This window comes from Opisthorchis viverrini (assembly GCF_000715545.1).
Source record: "Opisthorchis viverrini unplaced genomic scaffold opera_v5_299, whole genome shotgun sequence".
In the NCBI taxonomy this organism is placed as follows: domain Eukaryota; kingdom Metazoa; phylum Platyhelminthes; class Trematoda; order Opisthorchiida; family Opisthorchiidae; genus Opisthorchis; species Opisthorchis viverrini.
This window is the reverse complement of record NW_008751960.1, coordinates 589,226-603,625: the sequence shown is the minus strand read 5'-3', so window position 1 is coordinate 603,625 and position 14,400 is coordinate 589,226. Positions and strand designations below refer to the sequence as shown.

The window sequence follows — 14,400 nt, the reverse complement described above, 5'->3', positions numbered from 1 at the left end:
CCTCGTTCATGCTGATGTACGGTTGACATCCGCCCCTTCCAGGTGATCAGGAAATTTAGTTGTGGTCGACAAGGCGCTTGTCTGTGGTGGAGCTAAGAGAGGAAAGGAGGAAAGCTCGAGAAAACTTGACCGCCATTCAGAAAAGGACTAGAGAGAAAATGGCAAGTAGAAAGGCACGACCATTTCCCATATGCGCGGAGGTCAAGTGGAAGGATCACAAAATCCCAGGAGTGGACTGGGGTCGCGGAAGCTGGGCAGTCAATGGCGGTCGTTACCGACCGCCGGAGGAACGTCTATACAATTCAAGACGGTCGGGGATAAAAAAAGAGTGAATGGGACTCAGCTTCGGAAGTGGAATGGTACACCCGAAGAGCTGTCGAACAGACCAACTGGTGGGGTCGACCTAACGAAGGTAAATGGAAATCATTGGGATGCAAGCGACCTCTAAAGGGAAAGGTGTGTAACGGCGGATACTGCTGATGAAGCATGCGAGCAGCATGTGATTTCCTCGTAACTCCGCCTCGCGTCTAATGGAAGGTGGGGTTATTACGGAACCTGTGGGACTTCTTCGCCGCGTTCGAGAAGACGCGTGATGATGTTCAGTTTTTAAAAATATGGTGCATATGAGATGTCCTGTCCAATAGTCTGTAACTGTTTAGTTGGTGTTTGCTAATAAACGACTTCGCGGCGAAGGGTTTTTATCCGTTGGCCAAATTTTCAAACTACTGCAGGTGGTAGAACAAGACTATACGTATAAACGACCCACAATTTTAGTATTCCTTGATTTCCAAGAAGCATGCGGCTCGGTTGACCTGTCCGTGCCTAGCAGGGTATTCCCCGAGAGTTTATGAACATAATAAATTCTTTGTATTTTCAGACTTCCGGATATGAAAGCATACGGCCGGCTCTTCAAACGCTTCCGTTCGGAAATTGATTTCCGTAAAGGAAGCCCACTATTTACTTCATTCTGTGATCCGGGAGGTAATGAGACGGAGGCTGTAAGCTATTCAAAACCCTTGTGTTCAAGTAGCTGCTAACGAAAACGTTGTCGATCTGGGATATGCAGACGACGTCCTTGTTTTCAGGGAGAAGAATGTGCAGGTATTTATGGATGAATTGACAAAAGTCATCCGGTCTTTTGACATGCACTGTGCAACCACAAGGTGTAAGGTTGTGCTTCTGGACATGCAGACTGTGAACACGCCACCTAAAATCTGACTAGAGGCAAACGAGTTTGCAAACAGATAAGTTAGAAGTTGTATTGATTCCGATCGTAGTGGATCGAGCAATGTTTGCTGATTTGGGGCGCGACAAAGTAGCATATCCCTAAGGAACATGTGTGTTATGCTACAGTACGGGCGTCTTTGTTATGGAAGGTGAAACGTGGCATCTCCGAGCAGCGCAAAGATGCCTTTAGATGTTGAACAACCGTTGTTCTATAACGATAGCTCATACAGACTGGTATAGGCGAATCCGCAACGAGACAGGAAGCAAGTGTTCGGTTGGTCAACAGGAACTTCATTGAAGAATGGAAAGTGTGTTGGTTAGACCATGTATTGTGTGTGCCAAACCATCGTCTGCCGAAGAGTACTGTTTTCTCTGTTGATTCAGACAGGCGCAAGTAGAGTTGGGGTTAGACCAGTATTGTGTGTGCCAAACCATCGTCTGCCGAAGAGTACTGTTTTCTCTGTTGATTCAGACAGGCGCAAGTAGAGTTGGTAAAATCTATGACCTTCCGGAGCGAAGGTTACAAAGGCTGGGTGCTGTGAGTGCGACTCGACTTCCGGGCGGATAATGTACTCGGTAGTCAGTAACAATTAACAATGATCACCACAATGAAACTGAACACTTGCGGGCAAAATTGGGTAATCACACTGTACGAACGACTGTTTTGAGTAAGTGAAGGCACTTTCAGTACATCCATGTGGAGTGACTTTTCGACGTCACCACAAGTTATTTATCTCGCGACTTAATAAGCGTGTCCACATGTATTTATTTTCAACGTATTTATTCGATCCTCAGGCGTATCTTTTCCGTCACACCATGGTTTAACAAACCCTCCTTCAGCTTAGCCTCGGTATGTGGCGTACCCATTTCGGAGAAGTGGTGATAACCGAGGGCGTCTGTATAGTGAATTCGGGTTACTAGACTGATCATACCACCTTATCCTTCAGATTTTATCACTCGAAACGGGAAACGTGTACTTCACCATAAATCATAACAGAAAGAAACCCGTTTTTCAACAATGGAAAAAATTTAGAGGCCAGTTGTTGCCACTAAGATTACGAGCGCTTTTAGTGAACTCTTGCAAAACCGTAATGTTGCATGTAAACCACGGTAGGTGTGCACGTGCCCTAACCCGCTATCCGCATCTTGTTGAATTAAGAATACCGTATAGGCTTTGACCACGAGACCCTTGAACTTTAAAATAATTCCCATATTGTGTTGATGAAACAAGAACACGTTTTACATTTTCAAATTGCAAGCAACCTCAAACGGACAACAACTTGTACATGCAACGCAACTAGGAACAATAACAACTTTGTAAGTTAGTGAGTTAATAGGCAAATAAATTTCAATACCGCCTTGTTTTCTTCCCATTTAGTTTGCCTAAAATGGAAAGGGAACTGGTATGAATTCGGATAAAATTAGACCATAGAGACCCAAACGCATGCAGGATTCTCAATGGAATTTCGCCTTCTGTTAAACTGTAAGTTACACATAACCTATAACGTCAGGGAACCGGATACTTGTTGAATGTGTAGCCCGGTAATATTGTGCCATCTGGCAAGCTCAAGATTATGAGTTTATTAAAATTCAGGAAAATGGGACAGAGTTAGTTCCGTTTCAACCGTACAGCAGAGCCGATTGAAAATCGCTGACGATCTTCTTGACGATCTTCTTGACAGCCAGGTAGGCTTAGTGCATGAATTTTGACTGCCCTTCGTGTTCAGCACAATTTCGCTATATCTGCTGAATATTTTACCGTCTCTAAATGAAGCTTTCGCACATGAACAATTCTCCAAAACTCTTCTATTTTCTATGACTCTTATCTTCCAGTTAATGATCTAGACAGAGGGAAATCGACCATCTATTCACAAAGGATCCTGCAATGACGAGGGATCTCTAGCAATATGGATTAGCAACTTTGTGCTGAACATGAAGTTTTGTCTATCTATCTCGGACCACGTGTACATTCTGACTGTTCCCACCAAAATTTCCCGGCGGATTCTGAGCTGACTGTGTTGTAAACGCATAATCCTATTCGGTCCTAGAAACCGGAATTCATATGTTCCAGTAACGCGTTAGAAGACTGAACAAACTAAAATCGTAACCACTCATTGCTTTTCCAATAAGTTAAGTAGTAACAGAACATAAGGATGAGGATAGAGGTACGTAGAATATAAAACATCACAACTTAGAAATAAAATAATGAAGATTGAAATGAACTCCTACAAGGTGACATACTTTATGAGGAACAGTAAAAAGCGTGGCTAAGGCAGTGACATCGTGTTTCTATACTACAGGATGAACAGTGGGCTTACTTCTGTGACGCCGAGATTTGACTGCATTTCTGCATACCATGTTTCCATCCGCTGCATGAAAGTTTCGCCTTCCTCAGCTTGATAGAACACATAAAATTTGTCACAAAATAGATCTGACCACGTACATATTGCTTGTATACCCGATAAGACTAATATTGTGATGCTGAACTAATCCAAGGGTTAATAACCAGTCTCACTAGTACGATAGCTTAGCAACTCAGCCGTGGCATCCCACTTTCAGTACGTGTACGTCTCAGGTATTAGTGTGGAGGTACCTTTGTGTAACTGTACTGAGACTGCTTTCGCTCTTTCGGCTTCTTTCAAAGGGTCTTTCTGGTACCGGTGGCTCGTGCTTAATAATTTGTAAGGTGATATCTTCAACACTTCCGGCCACCTGATTCCTTCCAGACTAAAGCTCAGCTTTTGATCTGCCACTTAGGTCAGGGAGAACATTAGGGAACCCTACTCTGCAGGATCTATCCACATGGGTGGCAGTATGCGTATTGTTTTCTTTGCTGCACTTGGCTGAAAATTCGTTTAGCTCCTTCGATAACAACTTCGTGGTACCGTTACAGACAGCCTTGTCACTACAGTGTATGGGACTGCTGATTTCATCCATCTTTTCTGCGTCTTTATTCTACCTCGGACGCCAGTGGATTGAGCATGTCACCGAATGAATCTGTCCACCAAACTTAATTGACTTTTATTTCATATATATAATGTTCAGGAATAGTTTCACAGCGGTCCCCCCGCACAAGAGCCACTTATGAAGGACGATCTAACTGGCTTCAGTCGGCCTGACAACTTTCTGAGAGACCCATCCTCCATGGACAGAGTTACCATGCAAAATTCTGTTAGGGAGCCAGAAGCTTACAAACACCAACTAGAATTGTATAGTGGACCCCGTTTGGGTCAAAACCTGTGCGCTATTAATTGTGAATATTTCCATTTCCATGTGGATTTTCTTTCCAATACGAAATCTAAAACACCTAAAGCACTGTTAACTCTACGTTAGTATATTAGTCATTTAACAGATGGTGATATCAATGTTAATGATGTGGTGTGTCGCTCAGACTTGATTTCCAGCAAAGGCTCCGAGTAATCCCCACCGTGCGTGAATGAAGATGCTACAAGTTATTGCCGCGTTCTCGTTGTCCGCCCGTCTGAATGAGTGTCCGAAGATGTAGGCATTTCTGAATAATTGTGGTAAGCTAGCACTACATCCCTTCCTCAGTCTCTATTGGGAGTTCGGGAAGTGATTTTTCAAGAGGTATCAATTCGAAGGCCAATCCCCTGGGGTCAGAGTGAAGCGTTCTTAGTCGGGTGAAAGTGACATATTGTTGGGAGACGACTGTTCTCTCACTGCCTTGGGTATTCGTAATTAGCCGCAACCGGTTTTGTTCATCAAAAATTCAGTCCGAACTGTCGCACCCACAAATTCAGGTTTAGAGGCACTGCGTCGTTGTGCAAGACTGTTCACATATGTTTTGTCTTACTGCAGTGGGACCGCGAATCGTGGTTTCTAATATGTGTAAACAAAATTGGTATGGTCCAATCCATAGCTGACTTACGGCGTTGCCCAAGCAGGAGCATTTACCAATAAGCTTGTTGGTCTATATTGATATGCTGTCCGTGGTTCATGCTACCCGGAGTGTTCTTCAGTAGAACGCTCGTGATCGCATACTGTCCCAGAGGGTGGTCTATGCTAAGAAAACTTTCCTGAGTACAATAATCCATAGCAGCCGACATCACTGTTTTCAAGGTGTCTTATGATAATTCTGCTTTTGCTTCAATTCAGGATTTCTGTCAGTGCATTGAAATTTCCTGCCAACTTGGACCTTCCTTGTGAACAGGAGGGTGATCAGTTCCCCATGGAGAACATCTTACAATGAACCAAAGCTACAGCTCTTCCGTGTCGGCAGGCGTAAAAAACAATCAGTGTTCGGCGCTATGATAAGTGGGAGTTTTTACCAAAGGAGTCGACTTTTCAAAGGTATCCAGTCGACCAACGGAACCCCAGACTGGGCCTATATTTGCACGGGTCCAACCCACTACAGCAGCTACAAGATCACATGAGGCTCGTATTCTACAGTTCCTTGGTAGAATGGGTGTTGTGTTCACGAAAACTGTATATGGATTCTGTATTCGAATTTCACAGATGCAGCGGAAGTCAATCAAAGGAATATCTAGAGTATGCGCAAGAACACTTGCTGGCCAACTTGCGGGAGGGTTCTCACGGTAGATGTTGAAGTATAAACAGACCGAGACCTAAGTAGCGGAAGCAGAGCAGTGAACGTGAGTGGTAATGTACAGTGTCAGTTCCTTGGGTGCTTGACTAAAGCATCTACAACTGGGATCTGAGTAAAAGTGATTCTCAAACGGAACAAGGGGGAGTTAAGAAATAGCAATGAAGAACGCTAGGAGTTGTGAGTCTTAGCACGTTTCGGCTTGCCCACTCTCTTTTCTGCGGTGAATAGGATGATGACCCGAGTGTCACCGTGCAACGGCTGATGTGGCACGAAGTTACTTTTATCCGTGGATTTCATGGTTATTTGTGGGCTAAATTACCGTCAGGGCGCCCAAAGTACGATTAGCGCCCTCGGTCAGTGGCTTTGGTTCGAAAGCCTACCCACAATGCAGACTACATGGGTAGCCAATTTTCCAAGAATAAAGTTCGCCGCTTGTTCCAAACCCCAAACTGGAGGACCGGGTGATTGTGTTTGTCGGAATGTTATCCACTGACCAACCTGACAGGAGGCACTGTGTGGATGCTCCACAAGCATCCGTCAGCAAGGCTTTATGGGTTAGTGAGGTACGCAAACTGTTGCATTAAGATAAGTTCCAGTCTGCCCGTAACAGCTTTCACGGGACCAGATTGAAGTGGCGTCAGCTTTAGTTTTGTCTCTCCAGTTCAACAGCATAAGGTGAACGAAGGGCTACTAATTTCAGTTAGAAGATGATGCTGTAATGAGCACATCGCTTGTGAGTCCCGTCATGCCCTCAAGACAGTTGTCTACTCGCGGCATTGAGAAACCTAATCCTCCTGCGTGCATCAAATCTTTATCAGGTTGTATCCAGACGTATGCGAACCAATCTGATATTTACATTCGCCAAGTGAACAGCATGGACCAGGGCACCTGAATTTGGGGATATCATCGCTCAGAAGAATGATGTGAGCCGATGATTAAGCGTTTTCGTGTATATAATCAGTTATGCGTTTGCGTCTGCTACGGCTCACGACAGTCGTTTAGGAAGGATGTGGCCTAGGATCATTGATCCACACCGTGTTGCTCACTTATACTACTTAGCACACTGTAAATCGTACCCCCCCTGAGATCGAATGGGTACATGTAAAACAATCGCCATACTGTGAAGAACTCAAGAAGATGGGGTGTTAATTTGATCGTACCGAGGTGAAGGCAAATACGGTAGATTGGCAGGAAACGTGCATCTTGTAATACACGAATAAGTACGGTCATTCAATATCAAATCCAAACACAATAAATGAGTGATCACAATAATTGTGTCACTAGCAAAAGGGTCTAACCCCCTGACACTCAAAAATGAGCTGGTGCCGAAGTGTTTTGATCCATCATCATCAACAACAACAACACCATCATCAGCGGTACTTGCCAGACGATGATTATAGCTGCTAGTTTCATTCGCCGATGATTTGGGAGTGGGCTAGATAGCCACGCATTGGAAGTGACAGCTGATATAATTTATGTGTGAATACAGCTGGTCGTAATCCATTTACATGCTTTCTCAAATTCATCAACAGTGAAAGGAACATACAAGAAACCTACCAATGAGGTCAGAATCAAAAGCCAAACTTCTCACCCATTTCCGGATTCACCCGTCACGTCGGACAACACTGAAGGACTCATGTTCAAAATGTGTAATGCCACTAAGCTGCATTTGCAAACAAGTTAACTACCTGCACCCGTTCTAAACCCGAGCAAGCATGACCAGAATAGAAACTTGAGGGGGTAGTGCTTGAGTCCTTGTAGTCATACTTTCACCACATACATGACTGTTCAGCTCACCGCCACTCACTAGGTCACGAGATCTGTTTTTTCTTACACTCACAAATCACGCCACAGGATCGTGACTGACCTGACAACACAGCCAAGCCCTAGATCCCTAGATCTCCTTTCCCTACACGTACAAGTCACGACANATCCCGTACAAGTCACGACACACAAGGCTGACTCATCTGACATCGATCGTCTGATAAGGTAGCAACAAGTCATGTACTGACACACGCAAACGTCCCTATGTATGGGATAACAACACGACACGACCCAACAGAGCTGTGCACGTCGCCCAACTCAGAGCATAGCCGCTCAGGACTTATAACTTTTTCACTCACGGATAGTCAGGAAATGTGTGGCTGCTATAGCAGCGAAGAATAAACGAAAACTGCATCCAGACTTGCAACAGGATTTATCAACCTGTATCTACAATATGATAAGTCTCTTGTTCGCATATATATCTACTGTAATCATTTTACTTAACAAGCTGACATTGTTAGCGCTCCCCGTTTTTCTGTTCATATAACTAATTTTCGGGTTCTCATAGAGCATCAACAAATTGACGAGTCCGAAACACAAAAACCAAAACTACACAGTAAAATGTGATTCAACGTATGGAAATGTAATTTGAGATGACCAAGGAAACAAATGGATGACTCGGCAACCTAAACGAATGCTGCCAATGGCAAACTTCCTTAATTTTCAAAGTTTCATACAGGATTCATTCCAAATATGTGACACATATGTAAATTCACTCTGCTACCTGAGCATATGGGGTATCCCGATAGAACAAACTGACCACTCTAAGTGCTTGGATGATGAAAAAGTTGACCTGATATTCGCGCTGAATTGACCAAGCGGTTGAAAATGAGCAACCATACGAAGTCGAGAATTGAGTAGCATGTTAATCAGAAGCGTCTGTCATCTTAATGTCCAATTCCAGTATAGTAACCTCCAATAAACTTGACAGAGATGAAATTGAAATTGCCTGAATGACACCTCACCTTTTTTCATGCAAAGACTCCCCGGTATCTGTTGAAGAGGTTTCACTAAACTATTTTAGAAAACCTAACGGGAATCCTAAATGTGAACCCATATTCAATTAGGAGCACCTGGGACATACTTGCAACGCATCTGGTCCCCTGCCTGTATTCGACTAACTTTTGGAACACCTAACTTGGTATCCAGTGAACTTTAGATTTCTACCGAGAGAGGGAAAATCCCGATCGACTCAAGTTAGGGATTTCACCGATACATCTTACGCAATATGCCAAGACTTCTTAACACGAAAAAAGTCGAGAAAATGACCAGCAGTCGGCCTCATTCACTAAAGCTGACAATGTCGAGTGTTCTGTGGAGCATGTACAGGTCGTACTGTTTGAATCCACTTAATGATGCAATGTATCGTGTAATCTAACGAATAACTGGTGCAGTACAAAAGGTCTTGAAGTTATCACTGTCATCTTCATCCTCTTACATGTTAATAGGCCGATTACTTAGTTGAAGAAATTAAACAGCCTTTGAGAAGCGATGATTTTAGTGAGCACACGAGATCCACTTAGGATTTTTTGTGACGGAATTTGCTAACTCCCCGAAACACGCGAAAAAAGGAAGAAAACCGTCGTCGAAGTACATCTTATGCCAAGTTTCTCGATCGAGCAATGCATCTGGTCGTGGAGAAATAATCGTTCTCTTTCATCTATTGGCGGTATGTGTTGTGAACGGAGATGATTCCATGCGGTGGTCACACAGAAGACTCACTGGAATTTTCCTCCATGTGTGCCCGAAGATGTTCAATAAATAGTTCTGACGAGGCGATCAGGTTTTCGCGATCCTGAATTCGGAATAACAGGGAAAAAGTGCAATTCATCATGCGGTCGCAGAGAGGCCAAGACGGGATCATAGAAACTGTTATACAAATCACACATGGAGTCCGTGAACCTGGTATCTGCAAATACCTCTTGAAATGGTACTTCTCAAGTGTGTGGAGAAGAAGGAATGTCCTGCAGATGCAAATCTAATGGCTTGGTTCCAACTTTTTCTGCCGCTGGGCAGTATATCTCAGTGGCACACTGTAACGAAATTTGAGACAACTTTTAGCAAGATTTTAGACGCAATTCTGAGTGCGGAATGGCTAGCACGACAGAAAATTTCCGCTTCTTCTGGAAATGATGCAATTCCTGGATAGCAGTGCTCATGCCATTTGACGGACAGCAAGCAATTTTTTTCGAAGTTTGCTCTCTCTCTCTCTTTACCGGTGAGTAATAACAGGCAAGCTCCAACCGCTCCCTTTACCTTGGAGCGTTCGCACACATGTTTCTGGCTGTATGTAACACATTATCAAAGAATCGTTTTGCAAATATTACAATATTGCACATTTTCTATATATTTTCTATTCATTTTTTAGATCAAACTCCACAGAATAAGTGTTGTTACACTGAGATTCGGATGGCGCACAATAACCTTCTATTTCGAAAGAGCACGATAAGTGCTCGGTGTTTACCAAGCTTTCTTGAAAGGATGACCGGTTGATCAGTTCTAGGCCTTTTCTCAACTTGATTATTGAACAATTTGGCGGTTCTGAGATGTTTAACCCTCGAAGTTAAGAGAATTCAGGTTATCAAATCCAAAATCCACAGCGTAGGGTTGTGCGAAAGCATTAAAATCAATATAATTCGCACCATTTCGATAACAGAAACAGTCAGTAGGGGAAAAATTGACTGCTTTTTCTGGGCCACGTACCACAGTCGTGCCTCAAGATGCCCATAACTGTGTGGGTGCGCAAGTACATGACTGTTTTCTTTCCAATGAAATGCTTGTTGGCAGTATAGACCAAAGCGTATAAAACAGACTTACAAACATACAGATGGCTGACGACCCATAGGTTACAACATAATAGCAAGCAAGTAATCGTCCGTCCCACAATACGAGAATGATCACGTCATTTTTTTAAATTTTGAATGAGATGCAGCAGAATTATTTTCCTTCGTCACACAAATACTCCAAAACAATTTTTTAAAGGCTGTGGTCTATCTGCACCGAGAAGCCACCAGTAAAATAGGAGGAAATCGGTATCTAACCTAATTTCATCGCGTTTCACCGAGCACTCACGGTTGTGCTGAACCCATCATCTGTCAAATCTAGGTTGGTGCACAAGAACCATGTAGAACTAAGCTTGTAGCGGTTACTTACTTGTTCCTTCAATCAACTTTGCTTAATTTGTCCGTGCTCATTAGATCACGCAACTCCTTTGTTCCACAAACGCACAAATAACTCCGACCGGCTCGCAAGGTAGACCAATAGGTCAGTTCCTGTCTTGTACGCGTTGGAACAATGCTATATATTATGCACGCATGTATTTATCTTGGCCTGGTGCAACTATTAACTATAAAATACTATCTACCATCGTAAAAACTGTTATTAGTTCATATACCTTGTGTTATGTTATGATTATCAATGATCATAATCTGTGCCCCAATAATGGCATATTGCGGACTAGGCAACCTTGGGACAAAACTACGATGAATATCTTTTCAAATTACTCATATAAGTGTGGTACCAGGAGGGATATTATGATGAATTAGGTACGAAACTTAAAGATAACGTCAACTACGGAATCTGTGGGTTTGTAAAACGATCATGTCACGCTAGGTAGGTTCAGAATTTAGTGCCAGTATACAGAATAAAAATGCTAAAAAAGGGGACAGGTGACCGCTCCTGTTGCACGCAACTCATTAGTACCAATCGGGATGAAACGGTTGATGGGCTGATTACTTTCCAAGGCTAATCATATACTGCTATGTAATTGGAAATTCACAGGCTTAGGTTACAGATGGTGTGCATTTGCACGTAACAAGTGGAAGCTATTTTCAACAAACATGGACTTAACCAATGCAGCCAGAATCGCAGCAATGAAATGACAATCAATGTTGTTCAGTACTTTGGGATGATCGAACTCAACCCATTTCGAAAAACAATACCAAAGATCGGGAGACTCAACCAAAGCCACTGCAGTTAAAAATGGCCAAAAAAAATGGAGCAAATAATTCTGGGTGCACTTCTGCATGGAAATGAATTCAAACACGCTTCTCAAACTCATTCAGGACCCAGAGAACCAAATCCCACAAAAGGACAATTCCACGCTCAAACTAACCATTTCTGTGCTCGTCCTAAAGGGAAATGATTACAGTTCCAAGACCAAATCCCAATCCTACTGAAAAAAATCCATAACGTTTCTCCCCAACTAGGGTGCATAAACCTCACCGTTTAGACTGGGTTGCGGTAAATGCACCCCAATAGGACTGAATGTTGCCACTTTGACACTATATGAATGAATGTAGCAAGCGTCCATGAACATTACACACGGCTGAACACTGCACAAGTGGACCAAATCGATAATGAGAGGGCTATTCTAAGGTTGGGAAATCACGTTCACAGATCCAGCGACCGCCGATGTGTGAAACAGTAGTAATTCCAAGCAAATGCACGAGAGGGCAGGACGCCGCCCATTGGATTGTCTGAGTGTGTCTCTCCGATTCGGATTGCCAGTAAAGCCATAAAATCGAACACGACATTCTTACACTGGTGCACTGTGCCATCCAAATACTATAGTGGGTGCAACATTGTACAGTCCGAAAAAAACTTCTCGTGAGATGCGTTTTCAGATTCGGTGAACTCGAAGGATAGTAGCATGTATTCGGCTGGCGAGAAAACAGCTGCTTGTGTATGTTCAAGCAAAGATAAACACTTCGGATGGTCCACTTCCGACCATGCATCACAGCTGACACCCATTAACCCCAGGTGAGGCGAAACGGAATTCTGACACATTTTAGAGGCGGGTGATAGCTTATTGGACTCAATGTGATGAATGCTCAGATTGACTGTAAATAGGTCTTTGGGGGTTATAATACTCTCTGTAGAAGACTGATGATGAAAAGAGTAGTAAAAGAGTCTGGTTCAGGTTCAGTTATTACTCAAAGGCTTACTAGGACAAAACGGCTTGTTTGGGACAACAGCGCTGTTAGTGGGATCATGAACGCTTGTTTTGTCCCTCAACTTCGGCAAATTTCGGAATAAAAATACGCAGTGACAATGTCATGTATCTATCATTATTTTACGTGAAGTGTTTGACAAATTTCAAGAGAATCATGCGGACTTCTCCTGAATCAATCAAAGGGAGTAGGAACAACTGTGTGGGCGAACGATAGAATGGGTTATGCGCGTCCCCAAGTTCCTCTTAGTTTTCTACAAACATTGTATTAACCCTTATTCTATTTGTGCACATATTTCCCTTGATTACCTTGAAAATGCGGAAAAAACTGCGAATTGCGCGGTTTATTGCCCAGCTACGTCAAGTTGAGGCTACCCAGTTCCATCATTTCTGTTTATCTTTGATCTACGGACTTGAACGATACACGGCATCTGATGTTACCACCATGAATAGATCCTTCTCGGGCATGCTGTCAAATATGACCGTAAAGTTCGTTTGCGATCAGAAAGTCCTTGTCGTCCTGGTGTTTAATTTTAATCCAATATGGCACCTCTCGCTTTAGGACGCCGTGGGCGCCCATACTTTTCTTCTATTCTCATTGTGAATAACGGGATTCCTTGCTTTGTTGTTTCCGTTCTGTACCTATATTCCCATTCCTGTTTTGATCTGAGAGTAAGCTGTCCTTTGACCTTGTCACCGTTCTGGTGGAAGACGGATGTAAAGAGGGTCAAGCTATGAATTTATGTTCATGGAGGTGATAACTTGTCAGAGAAAAATACTGTGAACATATTCAACTGTTTGGGTAGTTCGATTCAATAGTCTAAATGAGGCAGAATACATTCAGAGTAATCCACAGGCTCACCTCTGCAAGCCACAGTTGCCGCCAGAGGGCAGACATATCGGAGAAGTCTTGATACATGCGAATGGTTGATTGTAGGGCTGTATACGTCTCTGGGGTGAACAGATCCCGTTGGAGAGTGAGAGAATTCAGCAAACCGGGCTAGAAATAATTGAGAGCGGTGCGGTGGTCTATTAGTTAATAAGTCACAGAAGTAAAGATAAATATTAATTTTGAGCAACGTCACATACTTATAACATGAACTTCCTTACAGCTAAATTCGTTGAACAGGCACATGGTTGCAAATCTAGTTGGCTACTCGTTTTTTACTGTTATTTGTCCTGAATTCAAGAAATAAAACGGCTACTGAGATATGCGCACTGAGTGAGACCTAAACAAAGGGACCTAATAGCCCCGTGGCTTACGGGCCACACTGGCCGTCTGGACATGAAGCATATGACGGTCTCATGCTTGTCTTTTGATCATTGGTTGGAGATTTCAATAGTTTCAGAACCCTCCCATCCAGTTTCAGTGGATTCAAATGCAGCACAGTGGAAAACACCTACTGTGACAAACCAAAATAAAACACGCTTATGAATATGCCTAAGTTGCAGCACCACATATCCGGAGAATTCATATGTAAAGGCACAAAAGACGTACTGGGGGAACGGGCATGGGTGGTACCGGCTTTGTTGGATTCCATGTGACCAATGATGCAGTCTGCACATTGTGAACTATGTTTTGTATGTCTGCACGCATGAAGTCCCAGTCTCTCTGTGAACCACATAGTTGTCCAATCAGGAAGACGGTAGCTACCAGAACGAGGAACCATACGAGCATCACTGGAATCCACCATAGACGGAACTTTGGACGTGGCATAAATTTCACATAGCTCACATCCTGATGAGACCAACCTATGCAACCGTAAAATAAAGGTAGGTTAGAAATCGTTCGATGGTGTTAGGGACTAGAGACACCTTACACAACACAACA

The 14,400-nt window shown here is 43.3% G+C and overlaps 1 protein-coding gene across 1 annotated transcript in view; it reads right to left on the bottom strand.

The window, feature by feature from the left end:
* Window positions 1-2,471: 2,471 nt before the first annotated feature.
* The window catches only part of T265_09758 (hypothetical protein), a gene marked incomplete at both ends in the record, with an annotated part of 37,358 nt that continues 25,429 nt past the window's right edge, over window positions 2,472-14,400 (bottom strand). Inside the window, 5 exons of the mRNA XM_009175929.1 lie at window positions 2,472-2,610; window positions 3,546-3,622; window positions 9,341-9,413; window positions 13,432-13,569; window positions 14,068-14,321. Of these exons, the coding sequence (XP_009174193.1) occupies window positions 2,602-2,610; window positions 3,546-3,622; window positions 9,341-9,413; window positions 13,432-13,569; window positions 14,068-14,321 (551 nt within the window). The remainder of the gene's footprint in view (window positions 2,611-3,545; window positions 3,623-9,340; window positions 9,414-13,431; window positions 13,570-14,067; window positions 14,322-14,400) is intronic.